Source organism: Leopardus geoffroyi, chromosome X, assembly GCF_018350155.1.
Source record: "Leopardus geoffroyi isolate Oge1 chromosome X, O.geoffroyi_Oge1_pat1.0, whole genome shotgun sequence".
In the NCBI taxonomy this organism is placed as follows: domain Eukaryota; kingdom Metazoa; phylum Chordata; class Mammalia; order Carnivora; family Felidae; genus Leopardus; species Leopardus geoffroyi.
The window spans coordinates 112803227-112817455 of NC_059343.1; the positions used below are offsets into that span (position 1 = coordinate 112803227).

Here is a 14229-nt window from a genome sequence, read left to right on the forward strand (position 1 = left end):
CTCCAAGTCAGCTAGAGAGTATAGGGAAAGAAAATAATGCCCTCATGTCCTTAAAGTCCCAGCTCAAGGTCTGCATAAAGGATGTGCAAGCTTCTATGAACTAGCCACGAAAGAAATCATTATCTCCCGTGGCCACAGGGCCAAGAGGTGGGAAAACCAAATTCAAAGTCTACTCTTGTCATCTTCTGTATTACAACACAGCATGAAGTCCCAGATTCTCATGGTTTTTTCACATAATGTTAGGGCACTACTTGGGAACGGTCGGGGCCCTGAAAATTGTAGCGCAGCACAGAGGCACAGCCTGATGACGCTGTGCAATTTGAACCCCCGAATTCTCTGAGGTGTCTTTGCCAACAGATGCAGACTTTCCGAGGAGGTATTTCCTCTCTGCCTGAAGAATCTGTCATAATCTTGCCTGACGTGGCCGCCTTGCGGGGCACTAGTCACCCTGCCCCGAAGCCACATCCAGCACCTCTCGTTCCTTCAAAGCCCTGCAATGGGCCTCAAATTCCCACAGGCCCAAAACGGCGAGTTTTAGTGAGACCTATGCACCGGTGTAGAATTTACCCAGACAACGGCACGATTTTTCTAAAGCAAGGAGTTAGAAATCTGGGAAATTTGTGCAGGAAAATACTTGAAGGGAGAGTATGAAGAAAAAATAAAGTCAAGGTAGGCCAAATTTATTGATAGGGAGTCATTAAGCCAAGGCTGTGGAGTCAGTGGTTTTGCTTGAGCAGATAGGGGGATGGCTCTAACCGTTTGCTTGGTCGGCTGACTGAGATAAGTCCCAAAGGTGGCCCATCCTTCTTTCAGGAGAAATGCGAGAACTTTCACGATGTACTGCAGAGGAAGAAATCCAAAGCCTTAAGGAGACTGGAAAGTTAGAGTGAATTTATCATGTAAGATGTGTTCACTCACCTTGGGAGTTCTAAGAGATACAATTTCCACCAAGGCCATGGTAAAATGCTTTCTAAGGGGAGCCCAGGCATCTGTGGCGGCTCTTCTCTTCTCTGCTGGTCAGAAATTACTGCGGGCTTGTCCTTGAGGAAGGACCATGCTACATCGCCAAATATTTATGCTGTGAATTGCTATCCCAAGTTTCCCCAATTGACCCCGGGCCAATTGCTAGGGTGACAATGCATAGTGGAAAGGTACATAATGAGAATTCCATGAGACTATTCAATATTGGCTCTGACCCGACACTAATTCCAGGCGCCTCAAATACATACATCAGTATTGTTCTCTGGTTAGAGTATTGGCTTATGGAGGTCAGGCAATCAGTGTGGTTTTATCTGAGGTTCCCTCTCACAATGAATCCAATTAGTCAATGAATCCATGCTCTGGTCATTTCCAAGAGCCACAGTGCAGAATTAGAAAGAACATACTCAGTAAGTGGCAGAATTTCCACATTGGCTCCCTGACCTATGGAATGAGGGCTATTCTGGTAACAAAGGCTACACAGAAGCCGCTAGAACTGCCCTAACTATAAAAATAGTCAACCCAAAGCAATATCATATTCCTATAGGGAGTGGAGTGATTTCGCCACCATTAGAATTAGAAAGATGCAGAGTTGTGATTCTTAGGACATCCCTTCCAACTTCCATACTTGTCTTCTGCAGAAAAGATGGATCTTAGAGAAAGAGAGATTATCATCGTCAGCCTGATGATGGCTATTCCAATGACAGCTGCTGTTCCACATGTGGGTTTGTCGTTTTAGCAACCAACACATCCCCAGGCACTTGGTATACAGTATTGGTTGGGTAAATGCTTTCTTCCTTCTTCAATGAATATCACCAGAAGGAGTTTGCCTTGAGCTGGAAAGGGCAGCAATGCACCTTCACTTCCTCCTTCAGGCTATATCAGCCTGACATCTCTATATCAGAGATGAGCTTATGTCATAAATTATTCCTTAAGGACGGGCGCCTGGGTGGCTCAGGCGGTTGGTTGGCCGACTACAGCTCAGGTCATGATCTCGCGGTCTGTGAGTTCGAGCCCTGCGTCAGGCTCTGTCCTGAGAGCTCAGAGCCTGGAGCCTGCTTCCAATTCTGTGTCTCCCTCTCTCTCTGCCCCTTCCCTGCTTTGTCTCTCTCTCTCTCAAAAATAATAAACAATAAAAATTTTTCTTAAAAATTATTCCTTAGGGACTTTGATTACATAAATTATTCTTTCAGGATTTTGATTACCTTTCCCTTACTGCACGCAAGATATTGTTTCTTTGCATTGATGACATTATTCTGGTTGATAAAGAAGTTGAAACTAATATGGCCACATTGGCAACGCACTTGAATGACAGAACATGTAAAATAATTCGGTAAATAATTCCCACACAAAATCAGGCGCCTTCCCAATTAGTGAAATTTTTAGTGATCTAGTAGTCTGGGAAATGTCAAGATAGTGCCCATAGGTGAACAGAAAGTTCCTACATCTTGCCTCACCACCAAAAAGGAACTCAGCAATGAGGTGGCCTGTTGAGATGCTGGTGGTAACATATAACACATCGCGGTGTGGCACTACGATCCACGGACAAGTGATCCGAAAACCTGCTACTTTGGAATGGAACCCCCAGAAAAAGAGAAAGTTCTGTGCTCTTACACCTATGGCTTCACAGGGAGTTCCCCGTGACCAGAGGACTAGAAAAGAAATAACACTGTGCTCGATTTTCAGTTATTACTTCACAATAGCCAGGCACCATCAAATTGATTTTCTATTGTTGTATAACAAGTTACCCCGAATTAACAGCTCAAAACAATGCAAGTATTTTAGCAAACAGTTCTGTAGGTCAGCAGCCAAGGCAGGCTCCATTGGTTTCTCTGCTTAGGGTCTCGTAAATTTGAAGTCAAGGCGTTGACCATGCGGGCTCATTAAAGACTCGGAGAAAGAAATTGCTTCCAAGCTCATTCAGGTCTAGTTCAATAAGGATGTAGGACTGAGGGCCCTATCTCCTTGCTGTCTCCTAGCTGAGGCCACTCTAGGTTCCCGGGACCACTCCTACACCTTCTTCAGAGTGGTAATGGAACATGATGGTCACAGTGGCTATGATGGTTACTCATGGGCTCAACAAAATTGACTTCCACTTACCATGACCCATCTCACTAGAGCCACTGCAGACCGTGTAATCTGCTGGCAGCACACCAACAATAAGCGGCCAATATGATACCGTTTCTGAGAGTGGTAGGTCAGCTTCAAGGTGACAAGGTGATTCCTTGGGTCTGATTTCATAACTGAAGCAGTGCTTTGCTCTTACTCAGATAGTTATTCTGGATATGGATTTTCTTCCCACTCAGAGTTCTCATAGAAAACCAGCATTTGTAGTCTTAAAAATGTCATATCCAAGGGTGGGGCTCAGTCAGTTAAGCATCAGACTTCAGCTCAGGTCATGATCTCATGGTTCGTGAGTTTGAGCCCCGCTTCCGCCTTGCTGCTATCAGCATGGAGCCTGCTTTGGATCTTCTGCCTCCCCTCTGCCCCTCCCCTGCTCACGCGTGTGCTCGCCCCCTCTCTCTCTGCCCCTCCCCTGCTCATGCATGTTCACTCTCTCCATTTCTCTCTCACTCTCTCTCTCAAAAATAAACACTTAAAAATGTCATATCCACCATCATGGTATTCTACACTGTATCACGTCTAAGAATGAAAATCACTTTACAGGAAATAAAGTACAGCAATGGGGTCGTGCTAATGGATTTCACTGGTCGTACGTTCACTATCATCTTGAATTGGCTGGCTCAATAAATAACGGAATGACTCTTGGAGTCTCAGTGTTCCAGCTTGATGTCAATTCCTTTTGGAACTGAGGCGAATCTGGGAGGCGGCAATGTTCTATCTTAGCGTCTGGTATGGGATGGCGTTTCTCCCATAACCACGTTTGTGTCTTCGGCAGTGAAGAACTGGCAATGTGGGGACCTCCTCCCACTTACCCCTACGATGTATCCAGTAGCAAAATTTGGCTTCCCATCCCCACATCTTGAAGCTCTGCCAGACCAAAGGCTTTTGTTCCAAATGGGGACATTTTATCAACAGGTGACCCAGCAATGACTCATTGAAATGGAAGTTGAGACTGCCAGTTAACTACTTGGGATTGCTCATCTGTCTCAGTCAACAGATACAAAGGGGGTTTCTGAACTGGCTGAGGTGGTAGAACTCATCAAGGATATGGAGTTCCCTGCTAAGCAGTGGCTAAGGATAAGGAAGTGGAGAAGGTCTAGAACACTTCCTAATATGCCCATGTTCTGTGGTTAGAGTATGTGGAAAGTTACAACCACACAAATCAGGCAGGACATCTAATGGCCCAGATCTTTCAGTACAGAAGGATTAAGTCACCCGACCCCCAGGCCAAGCGCCATGACTAGGTGAGGTGCAGTCTCAGGGCAAAGAAATGGACATTTCCAAAGAAATGGACGGTGAGCAGACACTGTAATAGACACCAGTTATGACCATGTGACCTGCAGAAACTAGGACTGTTCCATAGTCTGATGACTGAGTAACTCCCACCTCAGGTGGGAACACAAACAAACACAAGTTACCCTTTCAAATGAACTCGTAGGGCAAAAGCCCAGCTTTTATTAACAACAATTAGTAAAATTTTTGAAACTACAACAACTTTTTCTTAGCCTCTGGAAGGCAATTCTCTTAACTAACACATGCTAGGAGGCTTCAGCAATATCCCATTCCGTTCTAGAAGACAGCAATCTGGTTCTTCTTTTTTGATTGTTGAGATAACAGGATTATAGGTTTGGGCCATGCTTATCTTTGCTGAGAAATTTGTCAGATTCTATTTTGTCGATTATCTTCTCAAGGTGCTTAATTAAGTCTCGTCTTTTAAATCTGAAAATGAAGAGACAGGTCATTAACCAAAAGACACCCCCCCCCAAAAATCCCTATGATGTGGTTCAATCTACATGGGAATAGAAAATGGACCCTGGTGGTAGGGAAAATCCAGCAAATACAAGGAGTGTCATTCAGGGTCAATGCCCACCTGAAACTCTGTGTGAACAGAAGTCTCCTGGAGCTTGGAAGAATGAGTGAGACTTAGATGATATCGATCTAAATAGCTGCAGAGACAGCACGAATTCTGAGTGAGGACCAGGGTTTGAGAAACGCCAGGCAGTCCCATCCCCACCCCTCCCCCAACACCGCACTGGGCCCCAATGTGAGACGTACTGGAGTTTCTCTCTAAACCCACCTTGCTGCTTCCTTGATGGCAAATTCAACAAACTGTCTCCTCACTTTTGGAGGTCCTTGAATTCCTTCAAGCAATTTGAAGATTTTTTCATATTCTGAAGACATTTAGAAAAAAAAAAATCCCGTCAATATGTCTAAAATACAAAGAGAAGGTAGAACTCAATCTTGGTGTATCTGCTGCCCCAGTAGAGTCATTCAAGGGCTAGAACGTTACGTAGTACGTGTAACAAGCTTTACATGCCTACATCCGGACACCTGAACATACCAACCTATGGAATTGTGGTAAACAATAACCAACTAAGAACTGAAAAAGAACAAAAAAAGAAGTCTACTGGGACATTTCAGTCAGAATAAAAATGAGCTATCCTAAATTACGGGAAAACCCCATTCTGGAAACAGATCAGCCTCAAGAGGCAAGCCGGATTTATTCCAAGTCGTGAAATGAGAGGGGCTTCCCATGGGTTTTTGTTTGTTTGTCTGGATACAAGTTTTGACACTACTTACTTCGTCCAAACTGTCGAATTTCTTTCATGATTTGATGTTTTACATCACTATTCATCGCCTCTGGATTGAATGACAACGTATCCGGCATCATTCCGAACAGCACAGACTTCCTGGCGACCTTGGGGTCATCTGTAGAGAGACAGCGGGGAATGATTCGTCCCGCCAGTGAATTACTACCAGGTTTGTGACTCAGCCCACCTTTGCTGAGACGGGTTAAGTCATGAGACAGAGAATCCAACTGGTTGGCGTGGAATACCATCTCCTGCCATATTCATAGGCTCTGGGGGAACGGAGTTTGACAAGAAGCCATCAGTGTGGATCGACCACTTTCCCTCACCTCCCCGTGGATATTGTGACTGACAGGAGCGTGTAGAAGCTAAATTTAGAGACTGAGCTGCAGTTAGGTACAGGGGTGTTTGAACAACCCCACAGAGACATTCACGTACTCCACGGTTTCTTAAATTTTGTATTTCATAGCAGAAATATAGGCCAGAGGAAAATCTCAGACCTGACATATTCTCATGGGGAAGTCAGGTAATACACGTAAAATGGACAAAGGAAACAACACAGTGTGAATGTGCGTTGGGAAGGAAGACATCAGGGATGTGACAGAGAGCAGGAAGGGGAGTCTCCTTGACCCCGGGGTCGGGCAGGGTCCTCTGAGGAGGTGACCCCTGGGCAGAGTCTGGAACAGGAGACAGGGCGGCCTGTGCACGTGTGGAGGACTTCTGGCTGCCCTGAGGGCCGGTGCAGGGCCCCTAGGAGGGGACGAGCCGGGGCCGTGGAGCAAAGAACTGAGGCAGAGAGAACCAGGAGGACACCCAGAGGACGCGTGCAGGAGAGGAGGGCAGGCCCGGGTCCTGCAGAGCGTGCAGACCAGCGTCGGGAGCTCCGATTCTGTTCTGAGTGCTCGGGGGAGTTGGTGGCGGGTTTCGCGATGGACGTGGCAGGGTCGGATTTCTGTGTGCACATGGTCAGTCGGGCTGCAGAGGCAGACAGTATGAGTCAGATCAGAGCTACAATGATAGATCAGGGGCGCCTGGGTGGCTCAGTTGGTTTAAGTGTCCGACTCTTGGTTTCGGCTCAGGTCGTGGTCTCATGGTTCATGGGATCAAGCCCTGCGTAGGGCTCTGTGCTGACAGCATGGAGCCTGCTTGGGATTCTTTCTCTCCCTCTCTCTCTGCCTCTTCCCTTCTCTCTCTCTCTCCTAAAAATAAATACATAATCTTTTTAAAAAGAATGATAGACCATATAAGAAGATCTATCTTGGTGAAAGATCATGTCAGAGAGAATTAGGAGCACAGACAGAAATGGTTGGACTCAGGAATTTTTACAATATTTATAGGGAGAAAAATAAAGGAAAAGCAGAAGACAAGAATGGAAAAGGGGTTACCAGGGCACCTGGGTGGCTCAGTCGGTTAAGCATCCAACTTTGGCTCGGGTCATGATCTCATGGTTTGTGGGTTCAAGCCCCCCATTGGGGTCTGTGCAGACAGGTCAGAGTCTGGAACCTAGTTTGGATTCTGTGTGTCCCTCTCTCTCTCTGCCCTCCCCTGCTCACAATCTGTCTCTCTCTCTGAAAAATAAACATTAACAATTTTTTTTTCAACGTTTATTTATTTTTGGGACAGAGAGAGACAGAGCATGAACGGGGGAGGGGCAGAGAGAGAGGGAGACACAGAATCCGAAACAGGCTCCAGGCTCTGAGCCATCAGCCCAGAGCCTGACGCGGGGCTCGAACTCCCGGACCGCGAGATCGTGACCTGGCTGAAGTCGGACGCTTAACCGACTGCGCCACCCAGGCGCCCCAACGTTAACAATTTTTAAGAAAAAGAAGGAAAGCGGTCACCAAAAAAGAGAAGGAAACCAGTAGAGTGGGGAGCTTGGGAATCCGGGAAGGTTTCCAAGTAGGAGAGTGGGAACACCTGTGCCCAGTGTGGCCGAGAAATTAAGGGCAGCGTCACCCAAAGCCGGTGACCTTGAGCGAACTGCTCCCTGGCAGGGAGGAGCCAGAGGCCAGGCTGCACTGGGGCAGGTCAGGAAGGGGAGGGGGGCACAGGCATCCTCACCATCTTCCAAAGACACGGCTGAGCCCCTGGCCTGGAATGCTCCCTCTTCTTCCGGCATCACTGACAGCAGCCCCCTGGTCAGCCTACTCTTACACAGAGGAGAAGTCATGGGTTCTCTATGATGTTTCATTTGCTTCTTGGGCCCAACAGTAGACTCCTCTGCTTTATCTGTCATCATTTCCTGGGAAATACCAAGAAACACAGTCCATCAACGACAAAAATGCAACCATTGTAAACCGCCTCGTACATACATGTATACAACATGCATCTGCATCATTGTGAGTTTTCTCGGAGGCCAAGGTTTACCAGGCCCTCACAAACACCCTGTTCTCAAGAAACCCAGCCTCACTTCCATCCAGCCTAGGGGGCAAACGGAGGAAGCTAACATAGAAGACTATACAAAGTCAAACATGTTATAATCATAATTAATCACAGTGCTTAGGGAATGAGCAACTCTCATCAGCCAAACGTGGATGAAAATATGATTACCTCTTTGAAGAAATACAAACCAATCTGTGTCAACCTGTTAGGGGAAATAGTTCCTCTTTTCTGTTCTCTTTTTAGGAGGCCACTACAAACCTGTTCACAACAGCTGACAAGACAATGGAAGGAAAAGGAAAACCTAAAGGCCAAGATCTCTCCTGAACTTAGACACAAAAATCCTAAACAAAAGTTTAGCAAATAAAATATAATAGTATCCTGAAGGATGCACGTCCTGTCTTAGGAGGGGGGGTTATTGCAGAAAGGCAATATTGTTTTGAAATTTGAAAATCAATGTGATGTGTCGCATTAACCAGCAAACAAAAAAAGGAAAAAACCATATAAGTTATATAAATGGATTAAATTTCAACACCTATTCATGACAAAAACAATTAGCAACTTAGAATACAGGGTGACTTCCTTAATCTCACAAAGCACATGTACAAGAGAAAACTATAATAAATGTCATACTTAATAGTGAAATATAAAAACAGTTTTTCCCGAGTTTGGAAGAAAGGCAAGGATGTCCACTGTCCACTCAATAATTTCCGGAAGGTCCTAAAAAGTGCAGTAGCACCCGGAAAATATAATAGTTATAAAGTTTGGAAAGGAAGAAGTAAAACTGTCATTATTCACAGATGAAATTGTTCTCTATATAGAATATGCAAAAGAATACAAATCATTAGAGTTAATAAGTGAATTTAGTCAAGTTATAAGATATAATAAAAACCACTTTTTCTATTTCTGCAACAAATAATCAGAAAAGAAAATTTTAAATGCCATTGAAAATAGTATCAAATACATCAAATATCTGAACCTAATGAGAGATGTGCTAAAGCATGACATGAAAAGAACAAAACATCACTGAGAAATTAAAGACTCCAGGAAATGAGGAGAAATACTTTTTGCATAGATTGAAATTCTTGTTGGTAAGACTCATTATGATCAAATCTCCCCCAGGTGATCTCTACCCAATCCTGCTTAAAATCCCACCATGTTAGTGGGTTTTTTTGTTTTTTTTTTTTGAAAAATTAACAAGCAGATAGTAAAAAGTCTATGGATACCTAAGGACTCAGAATACGCAAGACAGTCTTGAGGAAAAAGAACAAAGTTGGAAGACACACTCTACCAGATATGAAGATTCACTATAAAAATACTGTCATTAAAACAGTGTGGTCAGGGTGCCTGGATGGCTCAGTCGGTTAAGCATCCAACTTCGGCTCAGGTCATGATCTCCCAGTTCATGGGTTTGAGCCCTGCATCGGGCTCTCTGCTGTCAGCAGGGAGCCTGTTTTGGATCCTCTGTCCCCCTCTCTCCGCCCCTCCCCTGCTCGTTCTTTTTCTCTCTCTCTCAAAGATAAATATTAAAAAAAAACAAACAGTGTGGTCATGAAGTAAGTTTGGGCAAACACACCAGTGGAAGGGCAGAGGACCTAGAAACAAACCTGGAAATACAAAACAGCTAGATTCATCACACAAGAGTCCCTTCAAATCATTGTGGAAAGGATACTGTCTTTGATAAATCCACATGATAGGTACAGGGGGAGAAAATGAACCTTTATTCTTACCCCATTTCATTCCATAAAACTTTATTAGAGATGAATAGGAGATCTAGTAGAAAACTTAGGATATTATCTTCATGGCTTTAGGGTAAGCAGAGATTTTTTTAACAAAGAGAAAAGAAGCACTGACTAAAAGTAATAGGTTGTTTAATTGGATAGAATTAAATTTAAAACTTCTGTTCATCAAAAAGATGCTTTTAAGAGAGAGTAAAAGCAAAACAGATTGGTAGGAGAGACTCAAAATTGTACATATACATAGTTGGACAAACATTTATATATAAAATATTCACATATTCATATATATTTATAATGTATAAATATATAGTAAATATAAATAATATGTAAATTTTGTGTATTTAAATATATAAACATGTATGTATAACTGGAGATATATATATATACACTTCTCTCTCCAAAAATTGCTGGAATCCAGAATGTATCTACGTAGAACTACATCAGTTTAAAACTTACAAACATTCCAGGTGGCCCTGGTGGCTCAGTCAGTTAAGCGTTCGACTCTTGATCTCAGCTCAGGTCATGATATCATGGTTTGTGAGTTCAAGCCCCACATTGGGATCCTCACTGATAGCGTGGAGCCTGCTTGGGATCCTGTCTCTCCCTCTCTCTCAAAACAAATAAATAAACTTAAAAAGTTTACAAACATCCCAGTAAAATATAAGCAAATGACCCAAAGAGGCACTTAATAGAGACATACCCAAATGGTCAATCCATATCTAAAAGCTGCTCAACTTCATTAATCAGCAGAGAAATGCAGTTTAAACATCATGAGAGGTCCCTGTACAGCCCCCAGAGTGGCCTAGATTCCCAAATGTCTGGAGAGTGTTTATAACGCGGTGCATCTAGAACTCTCATCCATTGCTGGACCCAGACTCCCACCCAGATTCCCAAGGCCATAGCTGAAGGTTAGACAGAACTTTCAAGGCTGAGATAAATCAAGGAAAATACAACTGAGCAACGTGGTGTCAGTTGAAACAGGGTAATTCTGGAGATACAGGAAGCATGAACTGATGAGTTTTTTTAAGATGCTGCTGTTTGAAAAACTCAGCCTTGACTTTTGTCTGCAAAGAGTGTGGGCTGCCCTAGTTTGTGTCAGGAGGGGCACAGTTCTGGTACGACCCTGTGAAGGAGAGGACATGTGGTTCCCCAAAAGGACACAACAGACAAAAACAACGGACATCAGCTTTGCTAGTGAAGAAAAACATGTCCCCATACACCCGTTGGTGATTGTTGCTTCTTCTTTAGTGAACTGCTTTTTCTTTAAATGCCCTTAACTTCCCCAACTATTACATTTGTTCTTCTCTGTTAGGTTTTTGTTTTGTTTTGTTTTGTTTTTTAATGTTTTATTTATTTTTGAGACAGGGAGAGACAGAGCATGAACGGGGGAGGGTCAGAGAGAGAGGGAGACACAGAATCCGAAACAGGCTCCAGGCTCTGAGCCGTCAGCACAGAGCCCGACGCGGGGCTCGAACTCACAGACAGTGAGATTGTGACCTGAGCCGCAGTCGGACGCTTAACCGACTGAGCCACCCAGGCGCCCCAGGTTTTTATATATTAAGACCATATGCCCCATATCTTTCATATTCATTGTACATACTTTCCCCCTAGTTTGTTGAAAGCTACCCCGTATTCTTTTCTTAATTATTTTTTGAAGTTTATTTATTTATTACGAGAGAGAGTGCACAAGAGAGTCAGAGAGAGACACAGGAGAGTCAGAGAGAGACAGAGACAGAGAGAATCCCAATCAGTGTGGAGCCTGATGTGGGGCTAGAACTGATGAACTGTGAGATTGTGACCTGAGCTGAAACCAAGAGTCAGACACTTAAACAACCGAGCCATCCAGGCGCCCCCTCTCAGTATTCTTTTTAAAAAGTGTTTGTTTAAAAAATAAATTAATAAATAAATAAAATAAAAAGTTTTTGTTTTCGGGGCACCTGCGTGGCTCAGTTGGTTAAGTGTCCAACTCTTGATTTCGGCTCAGGTCATGATGTCACGGTTTGTGAGTTCGAGCCCCACGTCGGGTTCTGTGCTGACAGTGCAGAGCCTGCTTGAGATTTTCTATCTCCCTCTCTCTCTGCCCCTCCCCCACTCACTCTCCATCTCTCTCTCTCAAAAATAAACATTTTTTAAATAAAAATAAAAAAATAATTCTTTTTTTTTGCTAGAATGAACCAGTGCCTGTTCAAAATGTTTGAAATGAAATAAAAATACAAAAAAATAAGGAAAAAAGTTAAAAGTAAGTCAAGAAAACACTACATTCCATATAAATGTTAAAATACTAACAGGAGTAATTATGGCCAAAGTGACAAGAAAATGTGCCTTCTTGTAAAGTTTCCTAACTGCTGCCATTTTTTTGAAGGTTAATGTTTCATGACTTCGTCCCCTGCAATACTGTTTCTGCTAATTTATAGATGTGAATTTTATAAAATATTGTCTATAAGTATTATATTATAAATGAAATTTAAAAAGTGGAAAATTACACATATATTGGAAGCTTAACACTACAGAAGCGGTGAAATATCTTTATATTGCTACAAGTACTTTGCAACCATTAAAGCACAGGTTTGACACTAACACTGACCAACTAGAGAAACTGCTGATGATATAAACTTATAGGACACAACAGGTTCTGAGATATGCAGCACGATCTCGATTTGGGTTAAAACGTATCTGCACGTAAAAAAAAACTGCTGAAAGGGAAGATAAAAAATATGTTCATGCTTTACTGTTTTCTCTTTGTATTTATAACATTTCATCTTTTCCCCAATAGGAACAAGTTTTATTTTTAAAATCAGAATAAAATGTCGTAGCTAAAAGAAAAAAGATAATAAATCAAAGAAAAGTACCTCACCCCACAACTGAGACACAGCATCCAAGTAACAGCACCCCCCCAAAGTGCCTTTGCGCACCCAACGAAGACCTCCCCCCAAAGGCTGAGACAGAGCCCCACACTGCTCCGCAGCCACGGCTGAGACAGCAGCCGCGGCCTAGTCCCCCCACTGCAGAAGGGACACCTCCTCAGCCAGGGCTGAGGCGCAGCACTCAAGGCGGAGTCCCCCTTCTGTGCCCAGATGGACCTTTCCAACAACAGTCTCAGCTCCCCAGATGGCAGCAGAGGGAGCACCAAGAAAGAGCCCAAGCCGCCAGCGCCGAGAAAGGACCCAACGTCAAGCTGTCTCCCCGACGGCTCACACAGAGCCCCCGAGGGCGACTTTCACTCCGGTCTTAAACACCCGAGGAACAGCACCCCCACTGGCTGTGACACAGCACCCATGAAAGCCTCCCCAGGACTCAGCGTGCCCCCCCCACCCCGCCCGGGGACCAGCCCGACGCGAGCAAAGCCCACTGCCATCTTGGCTGAGACAGAGCACCCAGGGAAAGTGCCCCCTCAGGCTGAGCCAAGCCCCGAGGAGAGGCTCCCACAGGCTGAGGCAGTGGCCCTCGTGGGCAGGAATCTGGGGGCTGAGGCAACGCGCCCGAGGAAACGCTGCCCTCGCACGGCTCGGGTGGACTGCCAGGAAACACCCCCACCCCCACTCACGACTGACATAAGCCCCCAGACCAGAGTCCCCTCCCCAGCACTGAGACGGTTCCACGAGGAAAGCCCCTCGCGGAACTCTGTCTCTCTGACCACCAAACTGGCCGACACCCGCTGCCCAGGGAAACGCCGCCCGCCCCCGGGCTGAGACCAGAAGCCAAGGAACTGTTTCCACGGAGCTGAGGTAGATCACCCAGCAAGATCCCGCACCTAAGGGAGACACGCCTCCCGAGTTCAGGGAGAGCTCCCAGGGAAAAGAATCCGCGCTCCGAGTGTTAAAATCCTGACCTTGTTCCCTGAGCCTGGCAGTAACCCGCAAAATGGCAGTGAGGCTGTGGTGCCTCTCACGTGGAACTTTCTAGAAATGGGCCCTCTGGGAGTCGCTGGAAATGCGCCCTCTAAGGGTTCTGGGAGTGGTGTGCACAAGCACGTGTGTGGCAGGAGGACTGATACATTATTACTTTCCCGGGGGGGGGGGGGTAATCCAAGCTGCAGACCCCGGATGCTGCAGACCCCGGATGCTGCAGACCCCGGGTGCTGCAGACCCCGGATGCTGCAGACCCCGGATGCTGCAGGCCCGCTGCCCTGCAGCGGGCCTGCAGCTCCTCGGCGCAGAGCCTGGGGCTGGAGAAGCCTCGGGTCCCCAGGAGCCTGCTGTGCCAGCCCCCCAGCGCCAGGAAGCACTTCTTTCCACCCCCCACCCCCCCCCGCCCCCGCCAGCATGTGTCAGGCGCCCCCTACAGACAGACCTCGGTCACTGACGCCACAGGAAAACTTTTAAAGGAACCAGAATATTTTTCACATTTCAGGAAAAAAGGGTGAGTAGGAAGCTGAGATGGAAAAAATAAAAAACCAGCATACTATATTCACAGGAAAGGAG

The 14229-nt window shown here is 45.4% G+C and overlaps 1 protein-coding gene across 1 annotated transcript; it reads right to left on the reverse strand.

The window, feature by feature from the left end:
- Positions 1-4529: 4529 nt before the first annotated feature.
- Positions 4530-13770, reverse strand: LOC123594638 (integrator complex subunit 6-like). Its single transcript, XM_045471491.1, has 5 exons — positions 13638-13770; positions 7752-7932; positions 5683-5811; positions 5180-5273; positions 4530-4821 (listed from the first exon to the last, which is right to left on the reverse strand). The coding sequence occupies exons 2-5, from the start codon at positions 7927-7929 to the stop codon at positions 4722-4724; spliced, it is 501 nt and encodes a 166-aa protein (XP_045327447.1). The 5' UTR covers positions 7930-7932; positions 13638-13770; the 3' UTR covers positions 4530-4721.
- Positions 13771-14229: the final 459 nt, after the last annotated feature.

Bases quoted from the DNA above. Each gene is read 5' to 3' on its own strand.
- LOC123594638 (XM_045471491.1), bottom strand. From the start codon at position 7,929: ATGATGACAGATAAAGCAGAGGAGTCTACTGTTGGGCCCAAGAAGCAA. The intron at 5,812-7,751 runs GTGAGGATGCCT...GTCTCTCTACAG, and splicing joins AGCCGTGTCTTTGGAAGATG to ATGACCCCAAGGTCGCCAGG. The intron at 4,822-5,179 runs GTGGGTTTAGAG...CTTCATTTTCAG, and splicing joins GCCATCAAGGAAGCAGCAAG to ATTTAAAAGACGAGACTTAA.